Below are 12495 nucleotides of genomic sequence, written 5' to 3' on the forward strand. Positions count from 1 at the left end.
TATATGTCACTGAATATAACTGTGTGTTTTCTTCAGACTTCAGTGAAACCGTGGCGTTGGCAAACGCAAAACGACACGACTACAAGAGGAAATCAGGTCAGACCTCAGTGTGTGTGTGTGTGTGTGTGTGATGTACATTTTCCTACCATAATTCAGTGGAGCAGAGGTATTGAAGGGGTGGGGGGTCGCAGCAAAACCAACATATATTGACATTATATTTGTGTTTTTTCCAAGGGCCTTACTTCAAAGAGTACCTGTCCTGGAGTATTAACGAAGACTTTGAACTCGTCATCAAGTGCCAGGTGTGTACTTTCATGTTTTACATATAAAATACATTCCATATATTCCTGGTTCAACGTGGCGTGAGGTCAACCGTTGATGATGTCATCGACGGACTGAGCGACTGGTCGTTTGTTTTGTCGTCTCTCAGGTGACAAACACCAACAAAGACTCCTGTCTGAGCTGGTTTAAAGACGACAGGAAGCTGACCCAGGTGGTCTACGACGGGTCAACGGGGGTCAGCACTCTGACCCTCTCACAGGTAACCACTGCGGTCACACAGTTCGACTGTGTAGTTGATGGAGGTGAAGCCTGACGGTGATGCAGTTTGTCGGTTTGAAACCCAGATTTCGAAGGACGTCTCGGGTTCATACAGAGCTGTGGTGACGGATAAGAGAGGAGAAGACGTCAGCACGCTGCAGCTGCTGGGTGGAGGTGAGGCGGACATCTGTGACAGGAAGTGTGTGTGTGTCTGTGTGTGAACAATAAAACTGAGAGTAAAACTCATTTGATGTTTGTAGCTGAACAACATACGGAACTTAATGTTTTTCCGTTTTGATTTACAGAGTATGACAAGCTTCTCCAGCAGCTCAGCAGACAGTGTGGTGAGTTGGACAGATGATGGCGCTCTTCTTTGATGTGACGATGAGCTGCGTTTTTTTTTTTTTTTCAGATTAGGATGACGGCAGTGATAACAGTGATTTTAATTAACTTTGTTGTGTCAGAGAAACAGAGCAGTGTCTTATCTCTCTGTGTGTGTGTGTGCATTTGTGTGTGTGTGTGTCTCTCGGCAGCCCTGTCAGCTGGTCCACTGAACGTTGACAGCACCGCTGAAGGTTTCAGGCTGTACTGCTCACTTAAAAACAACCTGGGCCAGATAAAGACCAGCTGGTACTTCAGGTGGGTCTGGCTCCATATGTTTGGTTCAGCAGCTGAAGACAAAAAAATGTTAAAAAATGTTGGTTTTTTAACCTTAATTCATGAAATATATTGTTCAGCGTGGTAATAAATAAATCTTCAGTTTCATTGGTTCAGGCCAAAGTCGGTCAGTTTGGATTTGGAAATAAAATCCTCTCTGACGTGTAAATGATAAAAGGACATTAACAGTAGAAGTAGAAGTAAGATTCAATCAAATGTCATTTATTGTCACTATAAGCCACAAGCTGAGCTGAGACCAGAGCTGCATCTTTACCTTTTGTAGCTGTAGCGTCATTAAAAACATTGACGCTTGAACCAGTGTCGTCGGGTTTTTAGTCTTCTAGCACCATCTGCTGGAGAAGAAAAAAATGACAGTTTGAACAGTAAACCTAAAAATAAACCGTTCTTTATTCCAGCTCCCATCATTAGTAGGTTTTGACATAAAAAATGTTGTGTTTTGAATTCGTTTTTTTTTTTAATATTATTGCTGATCTAACAGGAAATAACTGTAAAAACACTGTCTGTAACCAGCACAGTGTGTCCTGGTTAAAGCCTGTAATAGACCAATCAGTTCATGAGGTCAGGGTCAGTTCAGGGGTGACTGTGTGGGTCCCCCCTTTCCCCTCCCCCCCTGCAGGGAGAAGAAGATTGACCAGGAGGTGAGGAGAAACGCTGAGAGCAGCGCAGAGATGGTCTGGATCAACATCTTCAACCCCACAGACAACGACAAAGGAAAATACACCCTGGAGATGTTTGATGGTCTGGAGACCCACAGGAGACACCTGGACCTGAGTGGACAGGGTGGGTGTGGGGGAGCGGGAGGGGGGGTTTGAATGGATATTTAACTTGGTCGTTTTAGGCGCCCTCTAGTGAAACCACAGCGACTTGTCATGTAAATATTTTTTTCCAAGAACTTCCTCTCGTGAAAAACCTTCTAACTTTCATGATCATTTCTCAGACTCTAAATAATCTTGATTTCAACTTCCCACAGTTTTTGCTGATGCTCTGCTGCAGCACCAGACGCTGAAGTAAGTCCTGACACTGAGTCTGAGTCAGTTTATAGACAGACTCGTCTCACCTCCTACTGAGGTCTACTAACTTCACCCCTGTGTTTTCTCCCCTCAGGCAGTCGGCCATTGCTGAAAAAAGTGAGTCATAAATAATGAATAGTCATAATGTTTTTTTTATTATTATTATTTTTATTTTATGTATTTATTTGTTTGGTTTCAGACCGGGCTAAGGTCAGCAGAGGTCTTCCTGATGTGGTTGCCATCAGAGAAGGAAAGGTATGTCATTGTCAAGGAATCCTGTCAATTCAAATAGTGGTGTGAGGACCACAGGTGGTACAGGCACAACCTCAGAGTGGCCCAGTTCGCCCTCATTTAGGAAAATCTGAGAGAAACTGAGTGAATTATTATTTAGTGAGTTAAGAAAAAAAATCAATATATAATATCAATAATAATTTCAAATATCATCCTACCAATAGTATCGTTGTTATCGTGATTCTGTACAATACACAGCCCTAACGTGAAACCTGTTCCAGCATGAACCACAGTTTGACTCTTCCTCCTCCTCTTCCTCCTCAGTCTCTGTGTCTGACCTGCTTCATCGAAGGAGAACCAGCTCCTCAGATCTCCTGGCTCCGTAACGACAAGGAGGTCGTTGACCCGGTCCAGTTCACCATCACCAAAGAGGCCAAACGCAGCACCATCACCATCAACAACGTCAGCCTGCAGGACTCAGGGAAGTACAGCATCTTCGTACGCAACACCTACGGCTGTGAGACGGCCAGTGTGACGGTGAGCGTGTACCGACACGGAGAGAAACCTCCGGCAAACGCGGTGGAGATGGGCTTTTAGGAGATCGGGTCTGAGAGCGTGTGAAGATGGAGGTCGGGGTTTTATTTCACTTTGAAGGTGAAGTTTGTGCTTTTGTTCATTTTATTTTGGGTTTGTCAGTATTAAGCATGGAACGTCCCTTTCCTCGCCTGTAGGTGGTGCTAGATTAACATTTGAAAGCCTCGTTTTAATGATATGCTAGTGAACAGTGAGTTTACGTATTAATGAGGAGGACATGGAGGATGCTGGTCACTGATTGGTCACTGGCTGTAAGGGACGCACACCAATAAAGACATGTAGCATGTCGTCGGTGCGCTAACAAGCAGAGTGTTTTTGCTGTGTTAGCAACAGGATGTAGCAAGTAAGGGGTCTAGGTGTGGTGTGTTACTGCGTGTTAGCACTGTGCTAACAGGACGCATTTTATTTTGAAGTGATTGGTGTTAACGTTAGTCTTTACTGAGGCAAGGCTAGGCTAGTCCTGTTAACACCCTTAGCTTAGCTTCTTTCTTGGGCTTGACATGCAAAAAATAATTTTGTGAGTTGAATTACTGCCACCTACTGGGTGTATTTTACACTGGTAAATATTTCCTGTAGAAGACGCAGAACATTTATAACTGGCTAAAGGTTCTCTGGGTTGTTCTGTAGCTAGCCTGTGCACAGAAGGGCTTTAAAGGGTTAACATTTTAAATGATTGAAAGTCATGTGACTGAACGGATGTGGCAGAGTTTTCTTTTCTTTTTTAATCAACAGTTTCTGCATCTTTTGTAAAAAGTCCAGACTTCCTGCTCAGACTGTAACTGAGCGTTGAGTCACATGACGGTTGTGTCAACTTTGATTGATCAATTCAAACACAGTTTGGAGGTTTGTGCGGCTCCTCAACAGCAACACGACGTTAGCAACATTAAAAAAAGATGATTCAACGTTTCACGTCACTGTGATGTTTTTATTCCTAACCCTCGGGCTAACGGTCGACTACGGTTGTTTGTTCAGCGAGCGCTCGCTCTAACGACCAGACCTCGTCGCAGGCCTGTGCACCAGAGGTCAGTGTTGATGGTTCTTTCAGGCAGAGATCAGTTCTCGTACCTTTGGCATCAAACAGTCCACGGTGTCATCGACCCTGGTCGGTCACAGGGTCCGTCCACACACTGAGGGAGACAAAGACCAGACCTGGGGAAAAAAAAAAGTGGTGATGAAAGTGGATGTGCCGCGTAAAAAAGTGGTGATGAAAGTGGATGTGCATCCCGCGTCCCCCGCCCCCCGGCTTTATATGTTGTATAACATGGTGTTAAAAACGTTAAAAACTGCCGTTAAAGTTCAAACTGTTTGTGTTCATGCCGATAATTCTAAACTTATCAAATAATAATGTGATTTTGAAAGAGTTTAAATGGGGGGGGGGGTTCTGACAGACCTCCTGTTACAGACCTCAGGTCTACAGTCCAGTCTTCTCTCAAGGAACAAACATTCAACGGCAATTCATAAAAGGTCGACGACTTTTAAAAATGTTAAATGAAAAAAAAATCGAGTTTGTCTGGAGCAGGTTCACTTTTTTAACCCATAAAAAATTCCATTAATACATGAATTTAAGTGGGAGGGGGTGGGGGGGGGTCACCCCACCTCCCAGCTCTGGTGTCTCTCCATCAGATTCATTCTGAAAACTAAACAAATTTGAATCCTACAATAAAATCAGACTCTTTTTTTTTTTCATCAGACATGTGACAACCAAATGGGGGTGGGGTGGGGGGGGCAGGGGGTTGGCTCACGCAGGTGTAAGTGAACTCTGGGTTGTTCAAACAGCAGCAGCCACATTGTCACGTCGTTACTTACGTGTACGTTGTACTGCAGTACTTTCCCATATAAATAGCTCGGGGGCCGTCGCTGTCGTTCTCCACTTTGTGTTGAGCTTCACACAGTCGACCTCAGCCTCCAGACCAGTGTGGTGAAGGAGATCCCAGAGCATCCAGGAGAAAACATGGACTTCAACGGAACATGGCAGGTTTACTCCCAGGAGAACTACGAGGAGTTCCTCAGGACCATGGGTGAGGAAACTCTCGAACTCTCCTCCCCCCTCTGAGTGTCAGTCTGACCTGGTTGTAGGGAGTTTGAATTCTCTGACCTCATTTCCAACAGAGCTTCCAGAAGACGTCATCAAGATGGCCAAGGACATCAAACCAGTGACGGAGATCAAGCAGAACGGCAACGACTTTGTGATCACCTCCAAGACGCCTGGGAAGACTGTGACCAACGCCTTTACCATCGGCAAGGAGGCCGAAATCACCACCATGGACGGCAAGAAGCTCAAGGTTTGTCCCTCTCTCCCCCCACACCCCCACCCTCCCTGGAAAGGTCCAAGTGATAGAAGATGATGTTCAATAATTAATGTTTAATTGACTTTAGTTTAATTGTAATTGTTTAAGTATAAATATTATTGGTCAAAGCATGAAAATCGCTCTATAAATAAATTAATATTAAATATTTTATTATTCGTGTTTTCAGTTTCATACAGTTTCCCATTATGCTGATTATTATTATTTCTATTTTAAGTAAAAAAGGTAAAAAGAAAAAATATTTGTATATACATATATTTTTTATTTTTATTGTACTTGATTTACTTTGTCTCCTCCTCTAATTCCCAGTGCACTGTCAACATGGAGAATGGCAAAATGGTCTGTAATACCGGAAAGTTCTCCCACATCCAGGAGCTGAAGGGAGGAGAAATGATCGAGGTGACTTTCACACACACACACACACATCACTAAAAATTAAATAAAAAAAATTAAAATATCAGATTAAATATATTTGTTGTGACACGTTGGTATCTCCCTCCCTCTGTCAGACACTGACCATGGGCTCGACATCTCTGATCAGGAGGAGCAGGAAGATGTAAACTCGGCCGTGAAGAAGCCGAAGTCTATTTAAATAAAAGATTTTCCCTAAAAAGAAATTCTCACTTTTGACTGTGTCACTTTTCTTTGACGTGACTTTTACATTTACAACATTTACGGCAACAAAGTCTACAGTATTTTTTACTGTGATATTTTTTACATGGATGTACAGAGACCCCTAGTGGTGGTTCGTGTGTATGAGACATGAACCCTTTTATAATCCTTTATTTACTACGTTCCATACTATAAACACTGCTACGGTGCCCCTAAAGGGACACAGGAGAAAATAAATAAATAAACGTTTCTGGTGCGCACGTAAAACATTTATTTATTTTATTTATATATTTCCTCCGTGTTCAGTTAAGGGCTCCGTTATAAAATGATTTAAAATGTATCGTAAAAATTAACACATAGATTAACACGTTGTCTTAACGCGCTGGTCATTGTGGTGATTGTTTTCATACTCCCCCGCCCTTCCCATACAATGGACTATTCCATCTTACTGCGCATGTGCAGTTGGAATTCTGGAAGACGGTAGCAAAACAAACTGTTTGGCGCGGTGTGGGAAAAAACGAAGTGAATTTATTCAGTTATAGCTGTGAAGATGGAGAGAAAACTGAGAGTTTTATCAAAACAAGAAAAGATTTCGTGACTTATTTTCACAACGATGCGAAACGTGACATAGAACTGTAGCCTTTACTGTTGTTGGAGCTCTGGACGGACTGATGATGGAGAAGCCGGACAGAAGGACTGTCAACACCGGTGAGTTTAAACTAGCGTTCACCGTTACTTTAGTCAATATTGAAGTCATGATTATTTAACGCGTCTAATACCTGACTCTGAAACCGTTGTATTGATTACGTATAAGAAACAGAAAATATATAAAACTGTTAAGTAACGTAAATAGTTCACTTCCGGAATTGACTAAATAATTTAAATAAAATGTAATACAATGGAATTTTAATGGAATATAATATGACCCAAAATAATGGATTATAAATGAAATATAGAGTGAAACGGTAAAACCAGATTTAATGACTTTCTGGGGTACACACTCCAGCCCGTAGGTGGCAGTCGTGTTACTGAAGTTAGCTTGCCCGTTGCAAATTAAGTATAGACCATATACCTGCTGTATAAATATTGAAGTAAAAAATATATGTTGATTATAATTATACCTGCTGTATAAATATTGAAGTAAAACATACATGTTGATTATAATTATCTTGTGTATATATATATACAATGCCAATTAATTAATTACAACTCATTTAACTGATGTAATAAACTAGAAAGTTACTGGAAGCTGTGTTGTTGTTGTCAGGTAAAAACCAGTTGTTCCGGTGTGAGTTAATGCCTGTTCTTTTTTTAATCCTATCACACACACAATGACAAGACTAATCTCAGGACAAACTGTTCTGAGATTAGTCGGTGTCAGCCAAACCCCAAAAAAACAAAAACATTCTCTTCTTTTAATGTTTTGTACGTTCCTCGTGTGTCAACAGCCCTGGTCATTAAAACGGCAGGTAACAATCATTCAACTCAAGTTATTACATAATTTGGCTTCTGAATCTCAGCTTTCACATTTACAAGGACTTTTCATCCTATGAGGCTTCTGAATCTCAGCTTTCACATTTATAAGGACTTTTCATCCTGGGTGTGAACTGAGCAAGATAAATGTATAATTATTTATAAGATATTACGACGGTTAACTGAAAAGATGATATAAAAGTTAAAATCTCAGTGAAAATATCTAGGAGCTTTTTAGCATTAATAAAATCAAAAAGAGACAGAAACAGAAAGTAGGGGGGGACAAGGAAAGGAATTTATTTTTTTCGGTTAAAATCTCATCAATTCAACAGTTCATACATTGTATTTTTCAAACCAATTAAGTGAAGTGGGGCCGTTTTCTTTTCTCACCGTCTTTAGTGACATCGTAACAGAGGGACAAATTCAAAGCCAATTCTTTACAAGTTTCCAAATTCAGAGGTGACGGTGCCGTACAAGGCTGTGAACAAATAAAACAAATGCACCGAGACCACATCCAGTTGACGGCTGGCGGAAGAACAGTCGTCAAGTGGAAGTGGTGCCGATGCAAACATTTGGCCATTTTTTTCGTGAAGTTTAAAAGTTTGTTTTAGCACAGGGTACAACCAAATTTTTTTTTTTTAAAAACATCACGCTTACAAACTGTAAGCACTCAGAACTCAATCCTTACATATGCAACTCTCCCAAAGATGTCAAATGTGTTGCAGTCTTTCCTAATGTGCCCTTAGCATCTTTTCCCCTACACTGCATATTACAAAACAATAAAAACATGTGCAAGATCTCTGGAAAGTCAACAGTGCAGGGTACTTCCAAATGCTAAAGGCAGATTTTTTTTTTTTAACAAAAATATTCTTCAGTATTGAAGTCAAGACACGACCTCTGCATGTCTATACATTCAGTGTTATTACTAAAAATACTTTTGTCAGGCAGACCTGAAACAGTCTGCAAATGTACATATGCTACAAGTACTTTTTACATTTCATTATTTACATGGCTCTTAAACACAACCTCCTAAAATTGTTTTGTCGTCTTAAGGCTGGCCATAAACAGGTCCAATTCTGCAAAGGGAAAGTAGATAATCCGCCTAGAGATAGTCATGAACGCCACGTTTTCTATTCATCCTGGTCTGTAACGCAAATCAAAACTGAAAAATTGTCTAATTGCAGTGCAACAAGTTTAAACCAGAGGCCGTGGCAGCAAGTGCCTGCTGATTATGGGGTGCTCTAAAAGAAACCCATCGTTCTGTAAACAAACACCAACCCTCCCGCCTCCTGATACGTCTTTACTGCCCCGTCACTTTAGGAACCGTCCTCAGCTCGACCTAACCCTGCTTGTAAATGTCTGTAGCCAACAGGACCTTGGTGTGACTTTGGGGGGGAAAAAAACCCAAACATTTTCCCTCAACTCAGCCAAGTCCTCTTCCGCATATTAAAGCTACAACACATTCAAGAATAGACCGAGACCTGAGGAGGATCAACAGTGCTGTGTGGAATCAGTGACCCTGGGGAACTCCAACCCATTCACCACTCTCTCCATGTCGACGTGGCAGTGACAAAAATGCCAAAAAGTCACAAAAATGCTTTGGTTACACAACATCTCAACCATAACAAAAAGGAACTGTACAAAACAATTTCAATCATGACAGTGTGTTATGGGCCCAGGACAAACCCACCTCCTATAGTGCATATGCGCACAGCGCAATAAAAAGGGTACAGGAGATGAGCCCCCCCGGCCCGTGTGCTATGGTCTATAATTACCCTTCAGCATGGGCTTCATTGACCTGTCTTTACTGGCTACAGCTGTAATCTTCATTAAGATCATATTTCCCTGCAGAATTGCAGCTGAAGTTTTTTTTAAACCCAAACAAGGAATGAAACCTAAAAGGTACATGTCAATAAAAACAAACAAAAACTCCTCTCTCCACAACAACGGACCATAAAAACGATGGAAACCTCCCTACCTGTGATGAGCCTTTGTTTGGGAAAAAAAAACTTCACCCACTGTTTTCACAGCCAACTTAGAAAAGAACAAAACAAAATGACAAAAGAATATCCAGTTTATCGTTAATCACAGACTCCGTTGGAGAAATCACCAACCAATAAGGCTGCAGTGCTGTAAAAGCGCGTCTTGCTGTGGGTTAAGATTTAAAATGTTGGAAAATAGTGTCTTGAATTTATGGAACAGAAACTTAAAAAATGAATTTGGTGACAACCTGTAATAATCTGGTACTAACTACAGCACTGCAGCTTTCCTGGTCGACTGACAACTTCAAGAGGAGAACCAGCTTAGGCATCGTCTTGTTAAAGGATCTCGTGTGATACTTCTCAGGCCTGTACTTTGAGGAGGCTCTTGAGCTGGAAGGCCATCATCTCCCGGTTATCACAGGAACCCATCGGGAAAGACACCCAGTGACTGGGCGGTTTGGGCAACACGCTGGGCGAGGGTGGCTCGCTGAATTTAGGCCCGGCGTAGCTTGGACTTCCCTGGGCGGCAAGCAGTGTGTTCAGGTGAGACACCGCACCCCCCCAGTCCTGATCATAGTTGGTGGCAAAACGGACAGAAGCCTTCTTCTCTGCAGACGCGGCCTGCCACGCCTCAGGCGACCTGTGGTGGGCCATGCCCTTGTCGCCCCGGCGATGGTTAATATGGTGTAGACCTCCTGCAGACGCTGCTGCTGCGGTTGTTGTTCCATTCTGGTCACGGCTTCTCTGCTTAGCCCGGCCCAGCTGATGGTTCTTCTTTGGAAGCGGGCGCTCTGTGTTGGAAGCTGGAATGTTGTACCTTTCTCCACCGCCCATAATGCTTTTATACTGTGTGTCACCTACATAATAATGAAAACATGTCATTAACTGCGTGCTATTGTAATGCAGAGATGTGTGCCATCTGCAGATGGTACACTGTGCCATGGGTGATCGGACTTTACGCAACAGCAGAGGGCTACGTGCAGAGAGACCAGACAGTGCAGAGCGGCCCCTCCCCCATCCACACAGCCTTGAGAAAAACACGGCCGACCCTCTCACCTCTTTGTTGTCAAAAAGTTGGTTGAGCAGGAGTCCTCCTTTAAACGTTCACCTCCGATGGGGCCCCAGGTCCTCGAAGTAGTTTTCTGTCTACTTCTCACTGCACTTATGTGTCCAGCAGGGTCTGAGGTTTTCATGTGCCAATGAGCGTTGTTTACTCGTGCAGCCGAGCTGAACATCAACTCACCTCGGCTCACGGTGCTCCAAGAAGCCTCAAAACTAAAGAAAGAAAAACGATTCTTATCATTTTTCCGTCTCAAACAGACCATTTAGCAAATATTTAATGTCGGTGTTTTTCTTTTCAAAGTGCGTCATCACATCGTAATCCGCAATTAGGTTAAAATACTTTCAATTTATAAACACAAAACTCGCTTATTACTGACGCACTTCACAAGTTCGCAGTATTGTAACTAAAAAATCGCGGCTGTGACGCAGTACTACCACCAGAGATAATTATAATACTGTAATGTCGGTGGTAAAGTCGGTGGTGTGTTATTACGTGCACGACATCGTATCATAAATAGTGTTTGCTTATGATATCGAATAATAATCACATATAGAAAGATTTGTCGAAATAGGTCACTCGCCTTTGGCAAGAAACCAAAACAAAGAAAGGCTGCGCTCAATATGGCGACGAGAGACGAATGACGGTGGCTCTTACCGACTTCTTCAGATTTGGTGGTGAACGCCGCTCCGCCGGAGAAACCGCGACAATCAGATGGAAAATGTGTCGCCAGGGACACCAGGGGAAAAAAAGCAAGTTATAATCCCAACAAACTCGTCTTCCTCGACGAGTGAATTATGATGAGTAGAATTTGCCGTGTGGAGAAGACAATTCTCCCTCTGTCCGCCAGAATTGCAACAAAATGGAATCTACGACAGGGCTATGTAGCTCGCCCTAGCCCAGATCTGACCAATCAGATGCGAGGTGCTAACCGAACAACCAATCAACGAAGACACGGACAAACGCGTCCACGCCTGTTGCCAGACCGATGACGTCAATGGCGGAACTAAACCCCCCTCTCCTTTGTTGGGGTATTTCCTAAGATGTTAGAAAAGAAGACGAAAACAACGAGTTTCGACCAATAATGACTCGAATCTGTTTTTAACTTAGCGTTTACCGAACTTACATTCGACGCGTATCTTCGACGGTGTAGGTTCGCTGTTACGCAATATCACTAACCTTCAATAGAAGTAAATTAACGCAATCCACAGCCTTTAACTTTTTTTATATCTGTGTTGGATTTTGTCAAGGTTTTTTTTGTTGTTGGTTTTTTGTAGTTGTCTGTTTTGTTAACAGTCGAAGAACAGCTGCAACAGGCTGTGGTTCACAACAACGTTTGTCTGTGAACAGCCCTGCCCCCATCCTCACACTTCCTTACCGATAAAACCACCACCCAACCCTTTACTGAAACCGTTCTCTGGGCACTCGACTCACATTTTTCATATACATTTTTTGAAGTATGTTCAAACATATACACTCCAGTCGTAGTTTTACGTGTTTATCATGTATATAGTATAGTATGTAGTGTATTGTTTTGTTATTTTTGATGGAGTTCCAACAAAAACAGTACAGTAAGCCCTGGTTCTGTTGTGACCAACAGCAGAGCTTATATATAAAGTAGTCAGAATAGGTGTACCTGGGTTATAATAAAGACACAAGATATTTACCAATGTAAAAATTCGAGAGAGATGCGGAGATAAATAAGTAAAAAAAAGGTAAATGTAAACATTAAGGCCTCACAAACATCTTAAACTACAACATTCTTGAAGACGTTGTACACAAATATTGTAGTGTTTGTTTAGTTTTGTCATCAAAGCCTCAGAGTAAAAGTAAAATGTGTCGAAGAATGCTCTACTTTGTCTGAGGTGAAGGTAGAGTGATGAGGCTATTAGTAAAATGTGTCGAAGAATGCTCTACTGTGTCTGAGGTGAAGGTAGAGTGATGTAACATTTTCATGATTTTAGGAAGTTTGAGGCTATCGTTGCTCATCTCGACACCAGTTCTTCAAA

At 42.2% G+C, this 12495-nt stretch overlaps 3 protein-coding genes across 3 annotated transcripts in view; 2 read left to right on the plus strand and 1 right to left on the minus strand.

Moving 5' to 3' along the window:
* The window catches only part of myom3 (myomesin 3), a 50734-nt gene extending 46775 nt beyond the window's left edge, over positions 1-3959 (plus strand). Inside the window, exons 25-35 of the mRNA XM_025061470.1 lie at positions 37-96; positions 235-302; positions 431-541; positions 627-714; positions 846-884; positions 1074-1179; positions 1835-1998; positions 2189-2225; positions 2323-2345; positions 2428-2483; positions 2784-3959. Coding sequence (XP_024917238.1) covers positions 37-96; positions 235-302; positions 431-541; positions 627-714; positions 846-884; positions 1074-1179; positions 1835-1998; positions 2189-2225; positions 2323-2345; positions 2428-2483; positions 2784-3056 — 1025 coding nt within the window. The 3' untranslated portion in view covers positions 3057-3959. The remainder of the gene's footprint in view (positions 1-36; positions 97-234; positions 303-430; positions 542-626; positions 715-845; positions 885-1073; positions 1180-1834; positions 1999-2188; positions 2226-2322; positions 2346-2427; positions 2484-2783) is intronic.
* Positions 3960-4904: 945 nt separating this feature from the next.
* On the plus strand, positions 4905-5976 carry fabp10a (fatty acid binding protein 10a, liver basic). Its single transcript, XM_008322728.1, has 4 exons — positions 4905-5071; positions 5163-5335; positions 5669-5758; positions 5869-5976. The coding sequence occupies exons 1-4, from the start codon at positions 5005-5007 to the stop codon at positions 5917-5919; spliced, it is 381 nt and encodes a 126-aa protein (XP_008320950.1). The 5' UTR covers positions 4905-5004; the 3' UTR covers positions 5920-5976.
* Positions 5977-7717: 1741 nt separating this feature from the next.
* pnrc2 (proline-rich nuclear receptor coactivator 2) lies at positions 7718-11342 on the minus strand. The gene is made up of 3 exons (XM_008322725.3): positions 11144-11342; positions 10483-10701; positions 7718-10283 (listed from the first exon to the last, which is right to left on the minus strand). Exon 3 carries the CDS (start codon positions 10258-10260, stop codon positions 9787-9789), a length of 474 nt encoding a protein of 157 aa, XP_008320947.1. The 5' UTR covers positions 10261-10283; positions 10483-10701; positions 11144-11342; the 3' UTR covers positions 7718-9786.
* Between the last annotated feature and the right edge of the window lie 1153 nt (positions 11343-12495).

This window comes from Cynoglossus semilaevis, chromosome 13 (assembly GCF_000523025.1).
Source record: "Cynoglossus semilaevis isolate Cse_v1.0 chromosome 13, Cse_v1.0, whole genome shotgun sequence".
NCBI lineage: Eukaryota > Metazoa > Chordata > Actinopteri > Pleuronectiformes > Cynoglossidae > Cynoglossus > Cynoglossus semilaevis.